At 36.9% G+C, this 23,788-nt stretch overlaps 1 protein-coding gene and 1 long non-coding RNA gene across 5 annotated transcripts in view; one reads left to right on the forward strand and one right to left on the reverse strand.

Moving 5' to 3' along the window:
* Positions 1-9,391: 9,391 nt before the first annotated feature.
* Positions 9,392-20,537, forward strand: LOC135440137 (uncharacterized). Its single transcript, XR_010438255.1, has 2 exons — positions 9,392-9,635; positions 20,192-20,537. It is a non-coding gene; the product is annotated as an uncharacterized LOC135440137 (long non-coding RNA).
* Positions 20,538-23,788, reverse strand: part of LOC135440134 (uncharacterized) — a 78,111-nt gene continuing 74,860 nt past the window's right edge. Inside the window, exons 4-8 of one of the 4 annotated variants that reach the window (XM_064699154.1) lie at positions 22,205-22,357; positions 22,083-22,151; positions 21,865-22,008; positions 21,729-21,788; positions 20,538-20,898 (exon numbers count right to left, since the gene is read on the reverse strand). In XM_064699154.1, coding sequence (XP_064555224.1) covers positions 20,587-20,898; positions 21,729-21,788; positions 21,865-22,008; positions 22,083-22,151; positions 22,205-22,357 — 738 coding nt within the window. In that variant the 3' untranslated portion in view covers positions 20,538-20,586. The remainder of the gene's footprint in view (positions 20,899-21,728; positions 21,789-21,864; positions 22,009-22,082; positions 22,152-22,204; positions 22,358-23,788) is intronic. The other 3 variants (XM_064699155.1, XM_064699156.1, XM_064699157.1) reach the window with 3 other exon arrangements.

The raw sequence follows: 23,788 nt of genomic DNA on the forward strand, positions 1-23,788 counted from the left end.
TCTAGTATACATTTCTTTACTTTATTAATAACTTCTTTCTTTCTTTTTTCCTATCTATTTTATTTTCTTAAATAATTACTATATTATTTAATATAATGATTATTTTCAATATTAACTTAAGAACACATTTCTTCTTGGCTGTAGGCTCTAATAACGTCACTGACAAAATTGGCTTTGCACGGGCAAATAAAACACCTACATAGTGTCGGTGGTGCTATCAGAAAATTGTGTATTCTAATAACGCTTTTAGTATTTAATTTTCATAATTTTATGTCTTGAATAATTAGGAAGACACTCGTTTTTGACGACAATTAATTAAGAATAAATAAATAAATAAAATTTCATGTTTTTAGCTCTCGAAATTTAAAATATAAGCTCAAAAATCAACGTTCAATATAGGTTTTTATTGATTACTTGGAAATGGGGCAGCTTATGATCGTACTAGGAGCAAGTGCGTTCCAAATTTCAAGTCATAGCTTGTTTGGTCGACGCGTTCATACATGCTGACAGACGGACATGGCTAGACACCTTTGAGCTGTTTCTCTAGTATGTCTACACATAATTTAATAGAAAACTAACTTTTATCAGGAGTCTTTTTGTACAATAATATTTGCTGTATTTTTTTCTAAAAATCAGTAACTGATAAATACATTTATTTACGACCTAGCATTGCGAAATTTGATTTTGGAGATATAATTCTGCACAACGCTGCTGAGCCTGCCGACTGCGTGCGTGAGTGATTTAGCTCTTATGAGCTCCGAGATTTGGTTTGTAGAAAGACTAGTGCAATAGCAGGCAATACTTTTAAATATAATGTCTATTACGCACAGATATTCAAAACATGGATAGATTAATTAGACTATTGGTACTGATCAAGAACATCATAAGAATAACGCGTTCATACATACGAACTGATGGTCAGATGGACATATAGACAAACATGGATAGATCTATTAGGCTATTGATTCTGAAAGAGAATATACACCCTTTATGGGATCAGAGATGCTGCCTTTTGCCTGCTTTATAAATTTGCAAAGCCATTATGCAGTTTTACCCATCTCCGAGCTCTCTTTTCACGGATCATTATTCAATCTACAAAAACAATAATAATTTAAAAATATTGTCGACGGGATTTGCAACAACAGTGCAAATTGAATACGAAAATTCAATCGCTCAAGCGCTAAATTATGAATTATGTGAAAAGCCCAAGATAACTTGCAACGCAAGTTAGTTGCATTGGCCATCTAGTTGATGTTATTAAGTGTTTCATGTTTGGGATTGGGTGTCTGGTCACCTCCAGTGGCTTTTAAGTTTGACGGCTTCGTCTTACATGCAATTGGGCTTTAGCACGGGCCTCATATCAAAACGAGACAGTCGTAATATATCTGTACCCTAGGCCCATTGAAAATGTTTAAAAGGGTATAATGGTCTTGTGCATATGTATGTAACATGCAGAAGGTAGCGTATCCGAACGCATGAAGTATATTTAATATATTCTTGGTCATCGTGAATATGGATGAACACATCGATCTAAGAACTCATAAGAGTTAGACACTACAAATTTTGAACGAAGTTGATTGCCCTTATGAGCATATCATTTAGATTTTGAGAGCTAGAGTCACCAAATTGGACTTGCTCGCCAATACATGGGATAGATACATATGTATGTATATTTGATTTTTGGTAAACACCCCCACACACACATCCAGTAAATCAAAAACTCAAATAGGAAGCAGAAAAAATTTTAAAGGCTGTTATAAAGACCGGATAAGAAACACAGAAGCTATTAAGGGAAATTTCGGCAATCCCTGTTTGTATTTTAGTTCGTTCGGTATTTTTTTTTGTCTTTCTAAAAATTCTATTCATGGCTGTCAGGCATGGGATGATGGCAAATAGTTCGCTGTGTTGAAGGTGGTTGAGGGTCCGACACCGGCAGAGAGAGTAATTATTTTATTTTTTAATTTTACCCATTACATAGGGAAAAAGTGTTAAGCTTCAGCTGCATCTGGTTTTGGTAGAAGAAGGTGCAGGGTATTTTCCTAATCGGGCACTCTCGACTGGAGCACTCTTACTTGTTTTATGTAGCCGTTGTAACGCATCAGCTCACTTGTCATACCTACTCGTTCGAGTATTTGACATGGTCAAGACCCCAACACTGCTCAAATTTTTTATTGCTACAACGGCGCGACGTTGTTTTAGTGGTTACATCAACATTTCCCCTCTAGCCACTTAGTCTTACACATAAAACACAATAACGAGGTGGCTGATAAGTCGTCCTTGCGCACTTTGCTGGCCTGGCTATAATAGATCTTTCAAAAGTTCATTGCGCAAATGTTAAACGGTCGACGGGTCACTAGTAAGCTATGATACATATGTACACACATATATTTGTCTATGTATGTATGCTTTAAAATGAAAATGAATGCATATGCATGCTGCTAGTCATCTTTTATTCACATTTTTGGGACCTAGTAATAGCGCATTAAATGTGTAGTAGTTGCAACTTGTTCTCCAGTCACTTGTCTGTCAGTTGTTACAACTATAATTTAGCATTGCTCAATGTGCAGTCGCAGCTTTTTGTTTGGTTGCTGCTTCTGTCGACGCGTCGCGTCGTTCAAAATGATTGTCATTATACATTATTCATTTGTTTATTCATGTCACATGCTCTTAAGTTCTTAAATGCATTGCGATATACAAAATACTCATTTTGGACGGGCTGCCGCAGTACACACATCTAAAACAGGTCCATTACCTACGAAAACTGACTTTCAGCCTCAAATCCTAAATAATTTAGTATACTATGTTGCATAAAATAGTAATATTTCCCGACGCCACTTTGTCCGTGCGCGATTTGGTAACAACAAATTTTCACCACGATCTATTCAGTTGTGCACACATTTCCCGGGCAATGCCATCATAACATCATACAAGACAAATAACGACCATATTTTTGCTGTTTTCTATATTACCTATATAGAAATTTCCCAGGAGTCGCACGGGTCAAATAAATAAAGGTAAATATTCATGTGGCATTGAAATTGATTTTCCCGACTTCAGGCAGATCTAAAAAAAAGTCCAACACAAGCTTATGTATTTTAACTTATTGCAAAAAACACAACTTTTCTAAATCTCTATATATAAAACTGTTTGTCCTGACTGACTGACTGACTGACTGACTGACTGACTGACTGACTGACTGACTGATTGGTGATCAACGCACAGCCCACACCGTAAGAGCTAGGAAGCTGAAATTTTCACTGTAGTTACCTTATGTATTGTAGGTGCACGTTAAGACGGGGTTTCGGGAAATTCCACTCGCAAGTGTGGAAAAATCGCGAAAAACGTTTGTATGTAACTTTTTTGTTTACCATCCGATCGGCCCCAAACTTATTTTCAAAGATCTTTGTTCAAATTCATTTGAGGGGTGTTTCGCACTTTTCGGAAAACCCGTTCCTCCTTGGTGGAAATGGAGATCAAAGATTTGGTGGGTGACGTTTCGCGCTCAAATTCATTTCCAGTGATCTATATGAAAAATCATTTGAGACGTGTTTCTCACTTTTCGCAGAATTCGAACTTCTTCGGGGGGAATGCGATTTAAAGATTTTTTGGGCGGCGTTTTAAGTTGTGTCCGATTTGCTTCAAACTTATTTTTAAAGCTCTTCATAAGAACTTAATAAGCACGTATTTCAGCGATTTGGAAAATTCCACCCGCAACAGTGGTAAATTGGCGGAAAACGGTTGTATGAAAGTTTTTTGTTTACCATCCGATCGGCCCCAAATTCATATTTAAAGATCTATGTTTAAATTCATTTTAGGGGTGTTTCACACTTTTTGAAAAATCCATCCCTCCTTGGTGGAAATGGAGGTCAAAGATTTGGTGGATGACGTTTTGTGTTCAAATTTATTTCCAAACATCTATAAGAAAAATCATTTGAGACGTGTTTCACATTTCTCGCAAAATCTAAACTCCTTCTGTGGAAAATGCATTTTTAACATTTTTTTGGTGAATTTTAAGAGTTTTCCGATTTGCATAAAAGTTGTTTGATTCCCGTCCGATCAGTTTCAAAATCATTTTCAAAGCTTTTTTGATTTTATAACATACGTGCCACGGGCAAGGCCGGGTTATACCCGCTAGTTAAATAATAAAACAAGTAAGAGGTTCTAGTCGGGAGCTCTCGACTAGGGGATACCTTGAACCCTGACGCGCATGAATGTGTGTGTGTACATGCATACAGAAATTCTTTGAATTCGGGCTTGCTGCTGCACGTGTTTGCAGGCCAAAAAACATTTTCTTTCGTGTTTCTTAACCGATCTTGGTTAAATTTTCAGTAGCAGATCTTATTGTACTATAAAATATTCGTGTATTTTCAAAATGACAATTGCATTTAAATTGTGGCTTAATTAGATAGGCTATACAAGTTGGTTTACTAACATGATTTATAGCTTTTAGGTGGCGGGGTGTTGGCGATAGCTATAAAATGAGAGATACTTGATATATATATACCATATATATTATATACCATGTACCCATTAAAAATGGCTTATAGAGAGTATAACGGTTTTGTGCAAATGTATGTAAAAGGCAGAAAGAGGCGAACCCATTATTAAACTAACAATCGATCTGTCAGATCGATTTTATAAACATTTCAACTTGAAATTTGAAATAAATATTCTCCTATACCATAAGCAAAACTAGATTATCTATTTCACTTCCCCTAAAGTTAAAAAAAAAACAAGTAAGAGGTTATAGTCGGGAGCTCCCGAATAGGGGATACCCTGAACCCTCTTCTTCCAACACCAAATGCAGTTCGCGCTACGCGCTCGTTTGCGTTAGTAGTAATAAAGAAAAATTGAGAAAAAAACGAACTAAAATAGCAGCACAGAAAACAATACAATAGCAATTGCAATGCTGTTGATAGAATTCAAAGCAGACGCGCATCAATGTGTGTGTGTACATGTACACAGAAATTTTTGGAATTTGCGCTAACTGCTGCTAACAAGTGCGCACATAACTTTTGTGTTTCTTAGCAGATCTTAATGTAATTTTCGACACTACATCTTATTGTAAATTAGAATATAGAATATTTGTGTATTCTCAAAAGGTCAATTGCATATAAATTGTGGCTTAAATTGGGCAATACAAGTTGGATAATAAACTTGATTTATAGCTAGAAGCTACATGTCAAGTTTGGTGACTCTAGCTCACATTATTTGCCGAAATTGCTCAAAAAACAGGATTTTGATATCGATTTTTATCGATTACTTGGAAACGGGGCAAGTTATCGAATATCGGAAACAAACACGATCTGCGTGGGCACTAGGAGAACCTATAAAATTTCAAGTCTCTAGCTCTTATAGGTTCTGAGATCCTTGCGTTCATACATACGGATGGACGGACAGACAGACGGACATGGCTAGATCGACTCGGCTGTTGATGCTGATCAAGAATATACATACTTTATGGGGTCGGAGATGCTTTCTTCTGCCTGTTAGATACATTTACACAAATACATTATACCCTTTTTACCCATTATTAATGGGTTCAGGGTATAGAAATCTTCGGTCATGTCAGGGATTTTAACCCAAATATTTGTGGTCTGTGCACGTTGTCCAATACTAAGCACATAATATCTCATACACAGCGTAATCTAGAAACACGAAATGTTTATTTAATTTATAGAATACTTCGTATCATCTAATGAATGTTGTCAGCGTAAAAGTACGTATATACTGGCACTCCAATTGGTGTTTGCCGCCACAATTAAAATTACACCTTAAAAGGTGTTTCTACCAAAGACAATATTAACACTTGTTTATATGTGTTTATATTGTCTTTGTTTCTACTATCCGTTTGCATCAATTTTTGCATCCAATCAGCTGAGTTGTTTGTTTTGTATTGTATGGCTATTCAAAGTAAATCACACAAGTCCGGCAATTAGGTTTCGAAACACACAATTCGTTCTACTTGGTGGACTGAACTGAATAAACATCTCAAATTTAGTTAACAGCGACAAAACAGTACCGGAATATCGAATACTTTGAAAAATCTAGTAGCCGATTACTGTGTGTATTTCAGTCGATTTCGTTAATCATCTACTGCTTATTTTATAAAATGTCTAGTCGCATTCAAATATTTTCAATGTATGTAAGTATACATATATGAGAGAATACAATATACAGAGTCGCAGCCTAGTCGAAAAGCGGTTAAAATTTTGTTTGGAAGTCTAGCGCCTCAGTGTCAATCGATCGCAGCGAGAGACGAACGATCAGTGCCAAGCCGTATTTCGCAAAGTGCACAACGTCGACCAATTTCACACAAAATAAAAGACTTTTTCTTAGCTATATTTCTGCCAGAGTAATTGATACTATGAATGGGATTGACAATGACCATATGTATTGGATAGGACGAATGTTTGGCCTTTAATTGGAAATTGTTTGTAAAATATTACACACCTTGGAGTCGCAATATGTTCTTCTCCCAAAAGTCAAGCAAAGTAGACTCCAACGTTCAAACAAAATTTCATTGCAAAAGCAAATGTTATAATACATTTTAAAGTATTGTATATTCATTTTTTAATTGACTGGTAAGTTTTGAATCTGATATGTCGCTTGCTAGCTCGAAATATCATTAAGAGCGTCTTAACATTACAAAATTATCGAATACTTGGAAAAATCAATTGCAAACGCCACAATTCAAAATTGGCCGTAACAATTTTTAATAATGATCCAAGCAAGACCCAGACGACCTTTAATACCAAATCGTTTGCTGGGTTTTTGGAAGAGTAGGTGAAATAATTTCTATCTTTCTGGCAGAATAATTGAATTCATCATATTGTTCGACATCAAATGAAGTTAAAAGACGAGCCAAAAGCCCAAAAGCAAAAAAAACGTATCAAGAGAACGCTGGTAATTTTCTGTGATTCCAAGTTATTATACCAATGAATTTGACAGCGGATACTATTTATAAATGGCTCATCGTTTGTGGTTGAGAGTTGTTCGTGTCAGACCCCAATATCCCTAAAGAGAAAAGCTGTTTTGTATGATATAGCCCTACCTCACAAGATCAATCCAAAAAGTCAACTAGTGTTTCATATGAAAAAGCAGATTTCCGTCATCGACCACCCTCCTTCTTATTCGTATGATCTATCACCGTGTGACTATTTTCATTTCCCATAACAGAAAACTGCGGGGAAGGAGCTTTTTGCTAAGACGTTCCAGCCTTTTAAACAGCCGTAACAGATATGCTAAAGAACATCCCAAAAACGGGGCATAAAAAGTCTGTGGACAAATTGGCTGGCAGTCCCGATCGTTGTATTGGAAAAAAATGATTATATTTTAAATGAAAGTAAGCTTTGAAACATAATACAATAAAACAAACATAGTGCAGTAAATGATACAAAACAGAAAAAGATTTGAAATATAATTGTTAGGTCCCAGTCATTTTTGATTTCTTTATATGTGAATATTGACGGACTAAATTAACCAAATAATCGGTTGATATTGTTTATAAGTATAATTTTATTAGAAAATGTGTAAAGGAAAGAAAAATACGTGTCTGACCCACAAGATATGTTCAGCATTCTAATCGCCCGCAATAAGAAAGCGAGGATCCAATAATGTTTTGCAGTTCAAAACTAGTTAATAAAAAATTGTAAAATGAACATTAGTTCCAACCCCTCGTTGACCCCGAATCGTGCTTTCAAATTCCATGGAATCGCGTATACTATTGCTCTTTATTATTTTAGCAGCTCCGCCAGCGCTAATATTTGCGGAATGATAATCGATGTTTGCTAGATAGGAATCAGATATATATAAAAGACAACAACCTTTTCATTAATCATCAACGAATCGATCATGGGCTTGTTTGTTGTTCAATAATTTATCTAAAATATAACTACAATTATAAGCATTGGGTAGTCGAGCACATTCGACTAAAGCGCTCTTACTTGATAACTGTGGAGTATTTGGGTGAATTCAAAGGTTAATTCGTTCCATGTGCGGCTAGTGCAAATTACTCAATGTTGATAAATCGTATCTTGTGCATTTACTTTGCTTGTAGTTGAACAATTACACTGTACATAAAGACAGATTATAAAATGTGGTTTTATATGTACATAAGTTATTTGCCACGACGTAAGCTGTAGTTAAGCTGACATGCAAGCTTAGCGATAACTGCTCGAAGGTTGTCTTAAGTGACCCAAGTTGAGGGTTCTTAGAAGGTATATAGGACTAAAAACACAATTTTAAACTAAATGAAAAGTATTCCAGTCGAGTTTTCTATTGCCTGTCATATATATGGCCACACATACCATACTTTAGTATTCGTTATAAGTTTTCATAATCTATTTAATTGGCGTACTGCAGACAATATTGATGCCCAAGTTCTACATTGACGATGGTAGTTTAGTTGAAAATAATATCAATTAAGACTGTTCTTGACGGCAGCGCCCGACTAAATGATATACAAGATTTCGTAAATATTTTAACTTCCTCTATCTATGTATATAAAAAGATATTCATTATTATACCCTGACCCCATTATATAAGTTTAAACAAGTAAGAGGCTCTAGTCGGGAGCTCCCGACTAGGGGATACCCTGAACCCTCTTCTTCCAACACCAAATGCAGCTCGCGCTAAGGGCACGCTTGCTTTAGTTGTAATAAAAATAAATTAAAAAAAAAAGTTTCCTCGGTAGTTTCCTCGGTAGGTTTCAAACTCGCCCTAGACCACACTACTCGCAACCGCTTCTATTTAATAGCCACATTAAGAATTGAGTCTATAAGAAAAAATCGGAGTAAAATAGCGGCACAGAAAACAATACAATCGCAATTGCAGTGCTGTTGATAGAATGTTGATAGAAAACACATTTTCTTTAATAACATTTGTGTTTCATAACCGATCTTGATGAAATTTTCAGCAGTAGATCTTATTGTACTATAAAATATTCGTGTTTTATCAAAATGACAATTGCATTAAAATTGTGCCTTAAATTGGTGGGCAGTACAAATTTATGTATTGACTTGATTTATAGCTATGTGGTAATAGCGGGGTGGTGGCGATAGCTATAAAATGAAAGATAATTGATGTATATATACTACGAAATGGAATTTCTCAAAAAGCTTTGAAATGATTTTGAAATTGATGGAACGGTAAACAACTTTCATGTAAACGTTTTCCGCCAATTTACCATTGTTGCGGGTTAAATTTCCCAAGTAGCTGAAACACGCATTCATTAAACTCGTATGTAGACCTTTGAAAATAAGTTTGAAGCAAATCGGACTGAACTTAAAACTTCACCAAAAAAATCTTTGAATTTCACTTTCCACCGAGAAAGTTTTAATTTTGCAAAAAATGTGAAACACGTCTCAAATGATTTTTCTTATAGATCGCTGAAAATGTAATTGGAGGCGATACGCCACCCACTAAATGAATGACCCCCATTTCCACCAGGGAAGGAAGGATTTTCCAAAATGTGAAATACCCATCAGATGAATTTGAAAGATCTTTGAAAATGAGCTTGAGGCCGATCGGATGGTAAACAAAAAAGTTTCATGCATACGCTTTTCGCGATTTTTCCATACTTGCGGGTGGAATTTCCCGAAACCCCGTTTTAAGGTGCAGTTCCATCACATAAGGTAACTACAGTGAAAATTTCAGCTTCCTAGGTCTTACGGTTTGGGCTGTGCGTTGATCACCAATCAGTCAGTCAATAAGTCAGTCAGTCAGGACAAACAGTTTTATATATAGAGATTCTAGACGCTACATGTCAAGTTTCGTGACTCTAGCTCTTATTATTTACCAATATTGCACAAAAAACAGGATTTCGGCGTCGATTTTTATCGTTTACTTGGAAACGGGGCAAGTTATTGAACATCGGAAACAAACTCGATCTGCGCGGGCACTATGAGGACCTACAGGTAAAATTTTAAAATTCTCTAGCTCATATACTCCTGAGATCCTTGCGTTCTTACATACGGACGGACGGACGGACATGGCTAGATCGACTCTTCTTGTGATGCTGATCAATAATATACATACTTTATAGGGTCGGAGATGCTTCCTTCTGCCTGTTACATCCATATACACAAATACATTAAACCCTTTTTACCCATTGTCAATGGGTTCAGGGTATAAAAAGGTATTGAAGTAAGCGGGCTCTTTGTAAGTTCATAAATCGACGGATAATTCTCAGGATTTCTACTAATGAATTAATCAATTAGCACCCGCTTTAATCATCAATTCCACAGGGAAAAATTAAAGACACTACTACTGTGTGCTGTGCTGTGTGTTCCTCCAAGGGGAGGCTTATCTGTAGTCTCTTCCAATATATGGATCACCACACCCGATTGTACAATGCAACTCCATTACTTGCAATCCACACACCAAAATAGATCAATATACGCCATGTTCATGGACTTCGTTTTTTTCAAGTGAGAAGTGGCGACAATTTCTTTATTTTACGCAAATGCCGGCTCTACTAGTTTATCAATATAGTTATTTGAGGTTGACCTTGCGGTGTCTCTCATACATGCAACCATGTGGTCAAGTTAATTCGTAAAGCGAAATTTACGTTACTGCTTCTTACACACTTAGCCCACGAACGATATACTCTAACTTTCATTCATAGAGGAGTAAGCGGTAAGTAAGCAAAATGGCTCCAAGCGCCTGTCCAGTCGCTCGTATTCCGACATAAGCGTAAAAAGAAGTTGCTCTTACAACCCCCTGCAATACACCAGATTACACACCAGTGACGAAACAACAGGCTCCTCCACGAAAGGAGCGAACTCATTTACACTGGCGTCAGCCTGAGGCACAGCAAAAACCTGTTCAGCAGAAGCTTACGGGTAGCCCACTGACTTTGATGTCCATCTGCCCGTATGTGTTACCGCGTCGATCTCGGAAACTATAAAAACTATAATAGAGACTCTATCTATTCATCGTATATCCTCCCATGACCCGCGCAGATGTTCTTCTATTTTCAAATCATCTATAGCTTGCCACAGTTACATGAAATTTGAGCGTATTTTGGAGCTTCAAAGTGCTAGTCATATTGTATATAGAATTTCGTATGGTATATAGAGATCAAGAACACTTAACTTTTTCGATACCCCACCCGTTACCCATAAAATTAAAAAAAAAAGAAGTTAGTTTGGAGGTTGAGAACTGGGCATTTGTGTTGACACACATTTGCATGTTTATTATATGCGCCATAAATTTCATAAAGACCGGACAATAATCGCCGTATCGATTCAAGAAATAATTTTCCATTGTGTGGGTCCAAAGGAATGAAAGCAGGGGTGTCTTTGGGGAACATCCCCAAATCTATTTTGTACACGCTGAACATTGCGGGATTGGCAACGTCAATTATTAAATACACGCTTGCCGCTTATTTCGCGGATGTCAGCGACTTTCAACTCGTATTGGAAGCGCCTAGTAAATATCCGAGCGATGCAGCAAATTTTAATGGACTGACACAATTGGAATATCGTTGAGCAGTAGTTTGCCTAATTCTAGTTAACTTATTATTTACGTATTAATTACGTTGCCAGCAATGTTGTATGGTATTAATATCAAATGCTATAAGAAGACGCCTCAAGCTAACACTTGGCTCGGAACTCAGAAGGACGCTTTCCAACTTAACCGCCTTTTGCTCAAATTAGGCTTAGTTGGGAGTTTATTAGTCCACTATTACGTCCTCTGATAAAGCAACTATATGCGCATTTTGAATAACTTCAGGCTTTGAATATAAAACCCAAATGTTTGTATATGCCAAGCGAAAACCTTCATATTAAATATAGTCGGGAGCTCCGGACTAGGGGATACCCTGAACCCTCTTATTCCAACACAAAACGCAGCCCGCGCTACGCGCTCGTTTGCTTTAGTAGTAATAAAGACAAATTAAAAACAAAAAAAAAAAAATTCCCTTGGCAGGGTTCGAGCTCGTAACTGACCGCATTACTTGCTGCTGACTCTACTCAACAGCCACACCAGCCATAAAAAAAAATACATTTTCCTCGGCAGGGTTCGAACTCTTAACTGCCAACAGCCACACCAATAATTAATTGTTTTTGAGAAAAAAACGAATTAAAATAGCAGCACAGAAAACAATACAATCGCAATTGCAATGCTGTTGATAGAATTCAAAGCAAACGCTTGATTCTTGGAATTTGCGCTTGCTTCTGCAAACACGTGGGCAGCCAACCTGATCTTGATGCAATTTTCAGCAGTAGATCTTATTGTACTATAAAATATTCGTGTATTCTCAATATGACAATTGCATTTAAATTGTGGCTTAAATTGGTGGGAAGCATAAATTTGTTTATTTACTTGATTTATAGCTATTAGGTAGTAGCGGGGAGGTGGTGATAGGATTAAAATTAAAGATACTTGATATATATACTATTCTAGAAGCAACATGTCTAGTTTGGTGACTCTAGCTCCTATTATTTACCAAAACTGCTCAAAAAACAGGATTTCGATATCGATTTTTATCGATTACTTGGAAACGGGGCAAGTTATCGAATATCGGAAACAGACGCGATCTGCGCATGGACTAGGAGGACCTACCGCTATTTCAGCTCTAGCTCTTATAGGTTCTGAGATCCTTGCGTTCATACATACGGACGGACGGACGGACGGACAGACGGACAGACATGGCTAAATCGACTCGGCTGTTGATGCCGATCAAGAATATATATACTTTATGGGGTCGGAGAAGCATCCTTCTGCCTGTTACATACATTTGCACAAATACATTCTACCCTTCTTACCCATTTTCAATGGGTTCAGGGTATAACAAGAAAGATCGGCTATCTGCGGCACGCCAATGATGAAATACCCCTGTAGGCATTTGGCTTACGGCTTCGTGTGAGTAATGAAACACGTATATTCTGAGTTTGGTTACAATTTCTTGAAAAGCAAATCGTTTTGCCATACAAAACCTAATATTTTGACCGACTCTTCCTATGTAATACCAGCTATATAATACGTAGTGCGATCTTGTTCAAATTTGTTAGTTATTTACACTAGAACTTCATTTTCGCCCGATCGTTCACATAGCAGCTATATGCTTTAGTGCTCCTATCCGGCCGGTTTCGACATATGAACTGCCTGTAACAGAAAAACCGACTTATCCGAAATTTCAAGAAGATAGCTTTAAAACGAAGACACTATTTTTCGTAAAAAAAAATGTGGCGGACATGGCTATATAATCTGGTCTGTTAATGCTGATCAAGAATATATATACTGTATGGGGTCAAAAATCCTTCCATGCGTTAAACACTTCATGATAAACTTATAACACCCTCTGCGAAGGTTTTAAACTTCACATGATTTAATATTTTAAGCCTCTAGAAGCATAGACGGACAGTCAGAAAGAACACACTAACCGGGAGTACATATACCTTATTGGATCAAAGATGCCACCTGTTACATACATTTGCATACGAGCGTTACATGATATAGAAAGAAATAATTGTTATCTTCAGAGTGCCGAAGATTTTGTGTACGCGAGACATAATTCTTATGAGCGCTCTTTTATATCCTGCTCAAAAAGTAAAAAGAGTATATTGGTTTTGCGTAATGTCTTTCTTGCCTCCTCCTGTCTTTCTGAAGGAAAGTTTTCCGACGCTATAGAAGCCAAGGAATTAAATGTTTAAATCCATACACATGTACATATTTCCCCGTCTGGTTTTATGTATATAAATCCTAATCTTAGTTTTAAAGTATCTGCTTTATGGTTACAGTATAAGAGTTACCAACAACAAAAATATTTTTCAACCAACTGCTCCCAATATGATGCCTATGCGATAAACAAGAAGCCAAAATTTTGTAGTATGTTTTTATCATGACAAAATTAAGTTTAGCTCGACAAGAGTTTAAAAAATAACGCTTAAAATTATATAAAAATCACACTTAAATAATTTACACAATGTAAAAGCAAAACAAACTTAATAATAAATAGCGGACGAATGTGTATATATAATTTCAAAGCACATTCGCACAAAAGCATTGTTTTTTTTGCCAATTTGATAAGTTTTTCAGTTGCTTAAACATTGATTTGCCTAACCAATTTCAGGGCATTGGAAAAAAACTTTAAACGAAATAGGAGTATTTATTACGAAAATAAAGCCATTAAATCTGTTAAAACGGTCAATAAACTTATTGACCGACTTATGCAGATGCACATCCACACAGACTCACGCAGCCAAACAACAAATATGATAGACAAGCTGGTACCTGTATAGCAACGCCCCCTCGCTAGTTTACCTTGAACGCGGGCAGATTGTGCTCTACTTTCATGGCATTTACTTTCGCTTTTTATTATATATGAACATATATGAATAGCTAAAGTCTGTGTGTCTGTGAATACTAATCGCCCTAATATGGGGCATTGCTATTGTTCAAACTGTGTCGACGCTTCTGCTGAGGTTTATCTTGATTTAAGGCATCGCAATCGAGCCCAGTCAACCCGATGAGCGAGCCAAACGCAGTTTCTCAACGACCTTGAGACTGTTACCGGTTTCTTTGCGCCAACAAAAACCGTCTGGCTTTAACACTGATTATGGGCATGCACAATTATGTATGCCTGTATTTCTGACAGTATGTGTGTGCGTATGTGTATGCGCGCATGCTGTGACTATCTTTGGCGGCTTCGACTTTTTTCGTGCTCATCTTCACCTGCACGCTATAACATTGGTTAACTAAAGTGAGATCACGACATTCGCATTTGAAATGGTTTTGAATTTTTATTTAATTAGTTACTTATAACATACACACCATACATGAATATTTTGTGATCTATATATACTAAACAAGCGCGTATCAACCAGATTTACCCGGTCCAAATTCTGAACATCAGATTTTCCGTTCCACCTTGAGCCTCAATTTGAACAATTTGAACAGTGGAGTTTATTTTAGCCATAGGGCCACATGAATACATTTGAAAAGGAGTTTGAAAAGGAGTTCAGGAAAATGAAAAAATTTTGCAAGCAACAGTTACTTTCCGAATTTTTCGAAAATAAAAGTCAGATAAATGCACAAGCAGTGCTTGTCTGCTTGCCTCTTATCTTAATTTGGGATATTTCTTTTTGATTTCCAGTCGTTTATTTAACAAACAAATTTAAACTAAATACAATATGTGAGTAATTTTGGATATACTTGTTCCCAAAGAAATAAAAGTATAATGATCTCATCCAATGTCCCTATTTCTATTGTTGATGATGATTAGACTTGACACTTGGAACATATATTTATTAAATTATAGTGTAAAATTTAATAGCTTCGCCCGCAGTGGGCATGCAATTAAATTTTGCGGTTGGAATCGGCTGTAATATTTTTACTTCTTGTATTACACTATATTATATTTACCCAGCATCACTCGGATTTAAAAATGCATTAACTTCAGCCAGGTTCACGCCCCCCCCCCCCCCCCCCCATGCGTCTAAAAATATTTTGATATCACGGAGGTTCGATACTTTACTTCCTGCTCAATGTGCAGACCTCTGCGTTTTTCGGGCCAATGGTTGGGGTCGTGCAATGAAATCATATGTTTGATCGCTTTCGACCCTTAAGGAAGTTTCAATAAGAATTTCAGCTTCGTACTTCTATTTTTTTTTACCAAATCTACCTTAAGTCAATCGAATGGAGGACTAAAAGTTGGAATCGAAGTTTTCGGTCCAGAGTCCAGTAGCTTTAAAAACTTCATTATAACACGTGTTCGTTCGTGTATACTGTAGAACATTGAACATTAAAAAGTGTTGAAATATGTTAATAAGAGGACTAGATATAGCGGAAAACCTGAAACACATCTCAAATTAAATCACAAATAAAGTCGGGAGCTCCCGACAAGGGAATTCCCTGATCCCTTTTCTTCCAACACCAAATGCAGCTCGAGCTACGCGCTCGTTTGCTTTAGTAGTAATAAAGAAAAATTTAAATAAAAAAAAAATTTTTACATTGGCTGGGTTCGAACATGCAACGGTTAGTTGTGTTGCGGTTAGCACCACATGCCGCCGCCTCTGCTCGCCAACCACACCAGCAACTGAGTCTTAATGAGAAAAAAACGAATTAAAATAACAGCACAGAGAACAATACAATCGCAAATGCAATGCTGTTGATAGAATTCAAAGCAGACGCGCATAAATGTGTGTGTGTACATGTATACAGAAATTCTTGGAATTTGCGCTTGCTGCCCCAAACTCGAGGCCAGCAATAACATGCTTTATTTAATAACTTCTGTGTTTCTTAACCAATCTTGATGACATTTTCTACATCTTATTGTACTATAGAATATTCGTGTATTATCAAAAATTGCATTTAAATTGTGGCTTATATTGGTGGGCAGCATAAATTGATGTTTTTACTTGATTTATAGCTATTATATAGTAGCGGGGAGCTGACGATAGGTATAAAATGAAAGATACTTGATATATATATACTATTCTAGAAGCTACATGTCAAGTTTGGTGACTCTAGCTCATATTATTTGCCGAAATTGCTCAAAAAATGGGATTTCGATATCGATTTTTACCGATTACTTGGAAACGGGGCAAGTTATCGAATATCGAAAACAAACACGATCTGCGCGGGCACTAGGAGAACCTATAAAATTTCAAGTCTCTAGCTCTTATAGGTTCTGAGATCCTAGCGTTCATACATACGGACAGACGGACGGACGGACAGACAGACGGACATGGCTAGATCGACTCGGCTATTGATGCTGATCTAGAATATATATACTTTATGGAGTCGGAGATGCTTCCTTCTGCCTTTTACATACATTTGCACAAAAACATAATACCCTTTTTACCCATTTTCAATGGGTTCAGGGTATAAAAAGGTTTAATTTAACTGCGTTACACCATAGTTGCCGTTTGAATTTCCACAGCCGCTGAAACACGAATTCAATAAGTCTTAATTTTGAGTTTTAAAAAGTTGTAAGTCCTACTGGGCTTTTAAATGAGTTTGACAAAAACCTAAAACTTCGCCCAAATTACAGTTGGTTCCACGTTTCTATGCAGAGGTGTGGATTTCCCAAAAACTGTTAAGAGATTATATAACTTTATATATATATTTAAGGTTTCTATTAGAAATTTAAGATATAGACTAAAATCCCGTTGCACATTATTTGATCTACAAGAGCAAATACACTTTATTCAATATATGCTAAACGCACGTAAATGAAAGTCTTGCCCGTTTGTTCGCATCGGTTGTTGGCATGGTTCAACTGGATTTTAATTTTGGTGTTTCAACAGGTGTATGATTTATTAATAAATGTATGCTAAACAGAGCTGTCAGCCGCATTCACGCATATTCTCTAATATACATTTTGTTGTTTTTTCAATAAAGGTATAGGTATGTATGTACTAAAATTAATTTGAATATTCGTTTCGTGTTGCAATGCGATGAAAGCGTTATTTGTTTTGTAAGGTGTTGTTTTTGTTAGTGATATTGCGCTATTCGTTGAGCCTGACCCATTACCACAGCTCTGCTCGTTAGCAAGTTCGTTGCCTAAGTCTTTTGATTTGTCACATGTGTATACTGGAGACTTTTATGTTTATATTAAATTCACCTTAATTTTATACATTAAAGTAAGCAAAATATATATTGGAGTGTGCACTTTCCATTCTGCTGCCCTTCAGTAAATTTTTCAGCAATTTTTTTTGACTCTGTTGAAGTAAGAGACTTGCTTATTGTAATCCCGGTTAAAATATACAGCACTAAGGGCTGTAAAAACTGAAAAATCGAAATCTTTCACAGTTTATGGGCTACTGTATTTAAATTTGACATATATAAATATCTAGATACAGATTTAACAGACAGATGTAATAATAGTCTTTTCGAGCAGCTCTTATCGGTTATTTCAAAGTGAACACCAATTTCGCAATCAAATGCACGTAGCCGTACCTTTTTTACTTAAATCTTTATTTGACAAAAGGGCACGTATATATATTTATTTCTGATAAGGACTTTCCGCATGTATTTTACTCCTTAAGGCTCGACAAACGTTATTGCAATTCGAAATCTCACCGCTGCAGAGCTCAGTAAAGCAACCCACATTAAAAAAGAAAACAAAAAATTATTTGGGAAGCTTACTGGGTATTAAATTTGCCTAAAGTTTTGCACTTGAAATTCGTTTTTGATATTAATGGTAAAATAAATTTTCGCTTGCACTGAAATTAACAAATAAACACACCCAGCCGTCCGAAATGTCACTTGATCTTGTGAAAGATTCACGCGTAACTGAAACCGCTTTGGTTGCAATGCACTCGCAGACAATTCAAAGAGAAATATGTTTGAGGCACATAGTAGTGAGTCAAAAGTATGTGTAGTTTATTAAGTACCCCTCCAACACACTCCCTGCCCTTGTGACATGCAATGAGAAAGTGACAAAATATGCGCTTCGTTGGCTAGAGTAGTTGAGTAGTTAAAGCAATTGCGTATCGAATGGGAAACGAATGAATGAGAATAAAACGAAAATAAAATTAAACCAAAGCGTACAAAACTTTAACGATGACGTTTACAATCGAATATCGGTATAGGCTGGCATTATTATTTAGCTAATGAACTGGTGCAAAGCACTCAGTCCACTGAAATAGACTGTGCCCAACTTTAATAGCACACCTCTAATTTGAAAATTTTTAGGATAAGCATTTGTTTTGTTTTATTTCTTTATTTATTTATTAAATATTTAGTAGGCAATTTTATACAAGCCGACCATGTTTAAATTAAGAGTGTCCGTTGGAATTCGGATTGTACCAATTTACGATGTAGTTAAACGAAATAGCAGATCTGGTGTGATGGGTTCCTCAAATTGGTTTTGTTTTATTTTAATAGTAGCATTTCCCGACGCCACTTTGTTCGTATGCGATTTGGTTATTCTGGTAAAATGTGCGCCATGTCTATAATCTATATATTTTCCATTAAATAAAGAAATTTTCCCTGATTCAAATATTATATGAAAATTGTTGTATGTGTAAGTGGTACCAAATTTGTTGTTGTTCCAACTTGACACATATACAAAGCCGTTCACCATACATTGCCATTACCATTATTGCACTTGTTGCTCATATTAATTTTCCTTCATATAAATTGTCTCTAAATAGGAATATTCTCATTAAGGTTTAATTATTTGTGTGGCTGTTGAGTAGAGGCGGCAGCAAGTAATGAGGCCAGTTGCGAGTTCTCGCACCCTGCCAAAGGAACTTTTTTTTTTAATTTATTTTATCTTTATTACTACTAAAGGAAATTAGCGCGTAGGGCGGGCTGAGTTTGGGGTTGGAGTAAGAGGGTTCGGGGTATCCCCTAGTCGGTAGCTCCCGACTAGAACCTCTTACTTGTTTTAATTTATTATGATTACTTATTTTTTGTTAATAATAACAGATTACATAAATTCTTGACAATTGCTCCTGGATATGATTTAGCATCACATCAAAGACACCAGAGCCAAAGAGACTGATTACGCCATTATATGGCTGTGTTGTTTTTCATGTTACTTAAACAAACTTTGACCACATGCGGTTCGATTGTATTCTGGAACCAAAAATAAAATTCGCAAAAAATCTCCTGTCACTTTGTATAGACATATTGGCTCTGGGCATAGGATTGAGGTGCATGGACATGGGAAATTCTGATTTTTTTATTGAAAATTCAAGGAAATGTATGCTACTTAATGCCACGCAGTTCGTAAAATGTTAGGTTTGCATGAATATTGACTACGATACTAGGATCAGATTTGAGTCTGGCATGACGATACATTAATTTCATTAGTTTTAAGGGCACCGCCAAACCCTTAGTTTCTCATCTACCCCAACGCGGAGTGGTCAGTCTATACATGCTTAAATATAAGCAAAGGTCAAACAACACACTCAGAATTTGGTCGCATGCTTAATGATGTCGCGCTATATCTGCTTAATTAGGGTAATTTAATCTAGAAATCTTAACAATTAATTAGACAACATTCAAATTGAGAGCAAAAAAGTCAGTAGTAGTAATCCCATAAAATTTATCTACAAGGGAACTTTGAATCTTATATCACTGAACTATGAATTCAGTTTCACTTTGAACAGACCCTTCTGATTTTGGTTATAACTTTAACGACTTTTATGAACTAAGAGCACTTTCATTAGTGACTTTATAAGAGAATTTCACTTGAGCGTAACACACCTTTTACTTTTTATTAACGTTACAGAGATAGTTTAAATATACCCAAGCTGGTATGTTTTAACATCATCCACTACCCACTCAACTTGTCCAACTTCAAATCGTCACGGCTTACGCACAACCTATATCAGGTACGACTGTGCCAAGCCAAGCCAGGCTAAAAAGATATCGTTATTCTGCTCAAAGCAGTGCTTTACGCTTTCTCAACCACTCAAGAAGCTATGGAATTGTTTGCCTATTACCTTTTGTTAGGCTGGATCGCTGGCTTGCAATCTTATCAAAAAAAATTATGAAAAATGCATAAATACCGTCCGAACTAGCTGTTTATTTCTTGTAAACTTATTAAAAAAAAAAAACATTTTAATTGCGTAAAACGAAGATGCAATCACTTGTAGTGTAACTATATTTCCGTCCAGGATCTGCTTACGTCTTCGTGTGATGGCTGCTGCTTGAAAATACTCCAGTGGAAGCATGTGAAGCACCGCCGGAGGCACCCAGCGATGCATTTAGCAACAGCCCTAATACGCTGCTTACTAAATGCGAGGTGATTTGCTGAACAAATCCCTCGGAGTTAAATCCAGCGCTAAGAGATTCTTTTTTCTTTTGCCGCGCCAACTCGCCACTTCCATGACGCTCCTCTGACGCTTCCGCGGGTCGGAACTTCGATTCAAGAAAACTGCTGATGAAGTTTTTGGTAAAAGTAAGTGGCTGTGGGGGGCCTTCATCCTCCGGATCCTGCAAAGATAATCAAAACGCAGTTGTAGCTAATGCTAGTCAGTCAATAAGGCATGTGCACAAAGGTTAGTAGTAAAATCATATAACATAACAAGTAAGAGGTTCTAGTCGAGAGCTCCCGACTAGAGGATACCCCGAACCCTCTTCTTTCAACACCAAATGCAGCTCGCGCTACGCGTTCGTTTGCTTTAGTAATAAAGATAAATTTAAAAAAAAACGTTTCCTTGGCAGGGTTCGAACTCGCAACTAACCGCACTACTTGCCGCCGCCTCTACTCAACAGCCACACCAGCCAAAAAAAAAAAAATCCCCTCGGTAGGTCTCGTACTCGTAACAGACCGCACTACCTGCCGCCGCCTCTACCCAACAGCCACAACAATTATTGAGAATAATTGTGAAAAAAAAAAACCAATTAAAATAGCGGCACAGAAAACAATACAATCGCAATTGCAATGCTGTTAATAGAATTAAAAAAAGACGCGCATGAATGTGTGTATATAGAAATTCTTGGAATTTGCGCTAGCTGCCGCAAACACGTAAGCGGCCGAAACACATTTTCTTTTGTGTTTCTTACCCGATCTTGATGTAATTTTCATCAGTAGATCTTATTGTACTATAAAATATTCGTGTATATTCGACGGACATACAGACGGACATGGCTAGATCGACTCGGATCTTGATGCTGATCAAGAATTTATATACTGTATGGGGTCGGAGATGCTTCCTTCTGCCTGTTACATACATTTGCACAATACATTATACCCTTTTTACCCATTTTTAATAGGTTCAGGGCATCAAAATCAGCAAAAAATAATTAAAAAACATAAGTACTGCGCTCAATGAGGCTAACACGGTTCCCACAAAATTGCCCAAAAACTGTCCATTGTTAATCTGCAAAAAACAAAAAATAAGACAAGTTATAATTGTTAGCACAGCGCAGTCGATGGACTGGATGTCTCAGACCTACCGCTCCGCCACCGCCGGACAGTCCATCAAGAGCTGTACCTACATATTGACCCAACACAACACCAAAGTTCTTATTGCCCGAGAGCAGGCCTGACAAGAGCGATGTAGCTGTACTAATCAACGCCTCAATATCTAGGCCACCCGGCTGTCCAATGTAGAAAAAATTTAATAAAAATATGTATGTGCTCCGCTTTCATCACTAGTGTTATCAAAGCTTACGCCAAACAACGTCGAAATAACGCCTGTGAGTGCGCCGATCAATGCCCCAACATCCGAGCCGCCCTCGCCCTGCAGTTAACAATAGTTAATCATATTCGGTTATCTTTTTTTTTATTACTCACACCACTTAAGCTTCCGATGATGCCAACCAAGCCCCCGCCGCCGCCGCCGGCGGCATCAGTTCCGCCATTATCGCCTCCGAGTTCCGAAGAATTGTCATCATCTTCCTGCTTCGCATTGCTTGTCGCTATGGGGCTTACTGCAATAGTTTGCGACTTCAGAGGCGCATTAATAAGGGATTATTCAGTTCTTTATTAAAAAATGGAAATTACAAAATAAAGGTGAATGGATTCTTATTGTCCCATAAGCCTACCATTATCAATCGCTTGAATATTCGAAAGAATATTTCTAGGCACACTGATGGCCGTGGCTGAGGCCGAGCACGTTTAATACATCCATTTGCCTTTAGAAGTAATCTCGATAGTCTATCAGACGAGTTCTACAGGCTTTTGAAAACAAAGTATACTGCCTTTCTAGCAGTTTGACAGGCACCGGACAGAGTAAAATCTAAACTTAAAAGTTTATTAACGACACCATCCTATTCTAGCCTTGATTTCTTCCTCAGTGACTGCTCAAAAACAAAAAAAATATCAATTCAGCGTTTTAGGCCCGGTGCTATAGATACTATCTGGGTACTATCAGATATGCTTGAACTCTAGTAATTGTGCCTACACTGCTACAGACGATGTTCAGTTATATCTTGTAATCATGGAAAAGCAGGCTAATACTGCGCAACTAATGAGGATTCGAATCTTCCAATCAAGGGCAGCGAGAACAATGTCTAGCCATCCTTGCTATGCGAGAAGCTTGTTACAAAAAATATCTCTATGTTAAATAAAATGGGATAAATTATTCGGTACTCCAGTCGGTACAAGAATCGACTACTTTTACATTCAAACGCGTTTATAGCAGCGGCGCCGCAGACTAAGGATTCCCCAGCTTGACTTGGTCACCCAATGAATATGAATTATATTATTATACATTTATGTGTTTTCATATGCATTTATACTTGAATAAAACATAAAAATTAAAATTGCATTTAAAGGCTTTAACCAATCCGAAATAAATTTTGAAAAAATGTATATTAGATTTTTATAAGATACTTTACGTGTTTTAGTGGGAGCTTTACCCATAAATTATTAATAAGCCTAAGGCTTAAAGCAGAATATAATAAACTAGCGGGTATAACCCGGCCTTGCCCGTGGCACGTACATATGTTATAAAATCAATGTTTTCAAAAAGTTTTGATAATGATTTTGAAACTGATCGGACGGGAATCAAACAACTTTTATGCAAATCGGACATAACTTAAAGTTCTCCAAAAAAATTTTAGAAATGCATTTTCCACCGAAGCAGTTTAGATTTTGCGAAAAATATGAAACACGATGATTTTTCTTATAGATCGTTGGAAATAAATTTGAACACAAAACGTCATCCACCAAATCGTCGACCCCCATTTGCACCAAGGAGGGATGGATTTTTCAAAAAGTGTGAAACACCCCTCAAATGAATTTGAATATAGATCTTTGAAAATGAGTTTGGGGCCGATCGGATGGTTTTTCGCGATTTTTCCACACTTGCGGGTGGAATTTCCCGAAACCCCGTCTTAACGTGCACCTACACCACATAAGGTAACTACAGTAAAA

Source organism: Drosophila montana, unplaced genomic scaffold (genome assembly GCF_035044405.1).
Source record: "Drosophila montana isolate Dmon_TW-CO22-7 unplaced genomic scaffold, ASM3504440v1 contig_855_1, whole genome shotgun sequence".
Taxonomy (NCBI): Eukaryota; Metazoa; Arthropoda; class Insecta; order Diptera; family Drosophilidae; genus Drosophila; species Drosophila montana.